The sequence below is a fragment of the Chaetura pelagica genome, unplaced genomic scaffold, assembly GCF_000747805.2.
Source record: "Chaetura pelagica isolate M959 unplaced genomic scaffold, ChaPel_1.0 scaffold143, whole genome shotgun sequence".
NCBI classification, from domain to species: domain Eukaryota; kingdom Metazoa; phylum Chordata; class Aves; order Apodiformes; family Apodidae; genus Chaetura; species Chaetura pelagica.
The window spans coordinates 167,354-169,042 of record NW_009952701.1 but is presented as its reverse complement, the minus strand read 5'-3'; the positions used below and the strand labels follow the sequence as shown (position 1 = coordinate 169,042).

General features: G+C 58.6%; 1 protein-coding gene across 1 annotated transcript; it reads right to left on the bottom strand.

Annotated features, from left to right (window-relative positions):
• Positions 1-232: 232 nt before the first annotated feature.
• On the bottom strand, positions 233-1,683 carry MAFB (v-maf avian musculoaponeurotic fibrosarcoma oncogene homolog B). Its single transcript, XM_009994045.1, has one exon. The coding sequence runs from the start codon at positions 1,206-1,208 to the stop codon at positions 273-275; it is 936 nt and encodes a 311-aa protein (XP_009992347.1). The 5' UTR covers positions 1,209-1,683; the 3' UTR covers positions 233-272.
• Between the last annotated feature and the right edge of the window lie 6 nt (positions 1,684-1,689).

Genomic DNA, 1,689 nt, shown 5'->3' with positions numbered 1-1,689 from the left:
TGCAAACCAAAGTCGAAAAGTTGCACTTTACCTCTCCCATCCCCACCCCCAGCCTACTTTTCCCACAGCTACTCTAGAAGACTGGATGCTGGAAAAAAAAAAAAAATAATAAAAAATCAAGTCTCTATTTTTCTCTCCTTCTTTCTCTCTAGTCAAGCAGACAGATGGATGGAGATGTCAGAGGAGGATGGGAGCAGGGGGGAAGGTGACGGGGGTCAGGTTTGGGGGGTGGGGTTTTTTTGTTTGTTTTTTTAATTATTTTTGTTAAGCACTCACATGAAGAACTCGGGGGAAGACGGGTTGTCACTGGTGGAGCCGGCCTCTCTGAAGCCATTGCTGGCAAGTTTCTCACACTTGAGCTTGTAGGCGTCTCTCTCTCTGGCCAGCCGGGTCACTTCTTGCTTGAGCTGTTCCACCTGCTGAATGAGCTGGGTCTTTTCGTTCTCCAGGTGGTGTTTCTGCTGGACACGTTTATACCTGCAGGACTGGGCATAGCCCCTGTTCTTCAAGGTCCTCCTCTTCTGCTTGAGGCGGATCACCTCGTCTTTGGTGAAGCCTCGGAGGTGCCTGTTGAGCTCCCTCACAGACATGGAGACCAGCTGGTCATCCGAGAAACGGTCCTCCACACTGCTGGAGGGGGGATGCTGCTGGTGCGAGTTCTGGAGCTGCTGGGAGGAGCTGGAGGAGGTGGAGGGAGTGGGAGAGGCCTGGTGGTGATGATGGTGGTGGTGGTGAGGGTGCCCGCTGCCGGCCAGGTCTTCGTGAGTGACCGCGGGATACTGGTGGTGGTGTTGGTGATGGTGGTGATGATGGTGGTGGTGGGCCCGGAAGTTCTCGAAGCCTTGCAGCTGCTGGGACACCTGGTGTGACCCTATGAGGGCTTCGACAGCGTCCTCTGGGGTGAGGTTCAGCGCCTCGGGGTTCATCTGCTGGTAGCTGTTGGCCATCCAGTACAGGTCCTCCAAGTGGGTCTTCTGCTCGGTGGGGCTGAAGCTGGGCGAGGAGGGCACGGAGCTGCAGGGAGTGCTGATGGGGGTGGAGGAGACGGAGCCGGCAGGCTGCAGGCGGGTGCAGTGCCTGCCAGAGCGGTCGTTCCTGCCCAGGGGCTCCTTCTTCACGTCGAACTTCATCAGGTCGAAGTCGTTGACGTACTCCATGGCCAGGGGGCTAGTGGGCAGCTCGGCTCCGATGCTGAGCTCTCCGGCCATCGCTGTCTTGCGGGCACCTCTCCCTGCGGAGGGGCTGGAGACCTCACTCCAGCGCGCAGCCCGGCAGAGGGGCTGGCCGCGCTCCCTTATTCCAAATCAACTTTGGCTTTGCTTTTTCGCTTCTTTTCCTCTGTTCCCCCTCCACCGCCGCCTCCTTCTCCCTGCTTCTGGGGCTTCTTCAGTCCGGGGTAACAAAGCCAAGGACGAGCCGGCACCCGGGGCCGCCTGGGTGTCTCTCCTGTCTTTTTGTATCAGCGTTTGCAAAGCACCGCGGGCTGCGGCAGCTCCCGGCCCTGAGACACCCGCTTGCAAGGAGAAAGGAGCAGCGGCAGGAAGGGCAGAAAAGCAAAACAAAACAAAAGATGCTGCCTTCGGGTCTGCGCAGGAAGAAGAACGGTGCGAAACGTCTAGCCCGTGCCCCCGGGTGGGTTTTGTAAGTCCGGAGCCTTCTCCCCGCGGTAGCAGAGCACCGGGGGCTGCC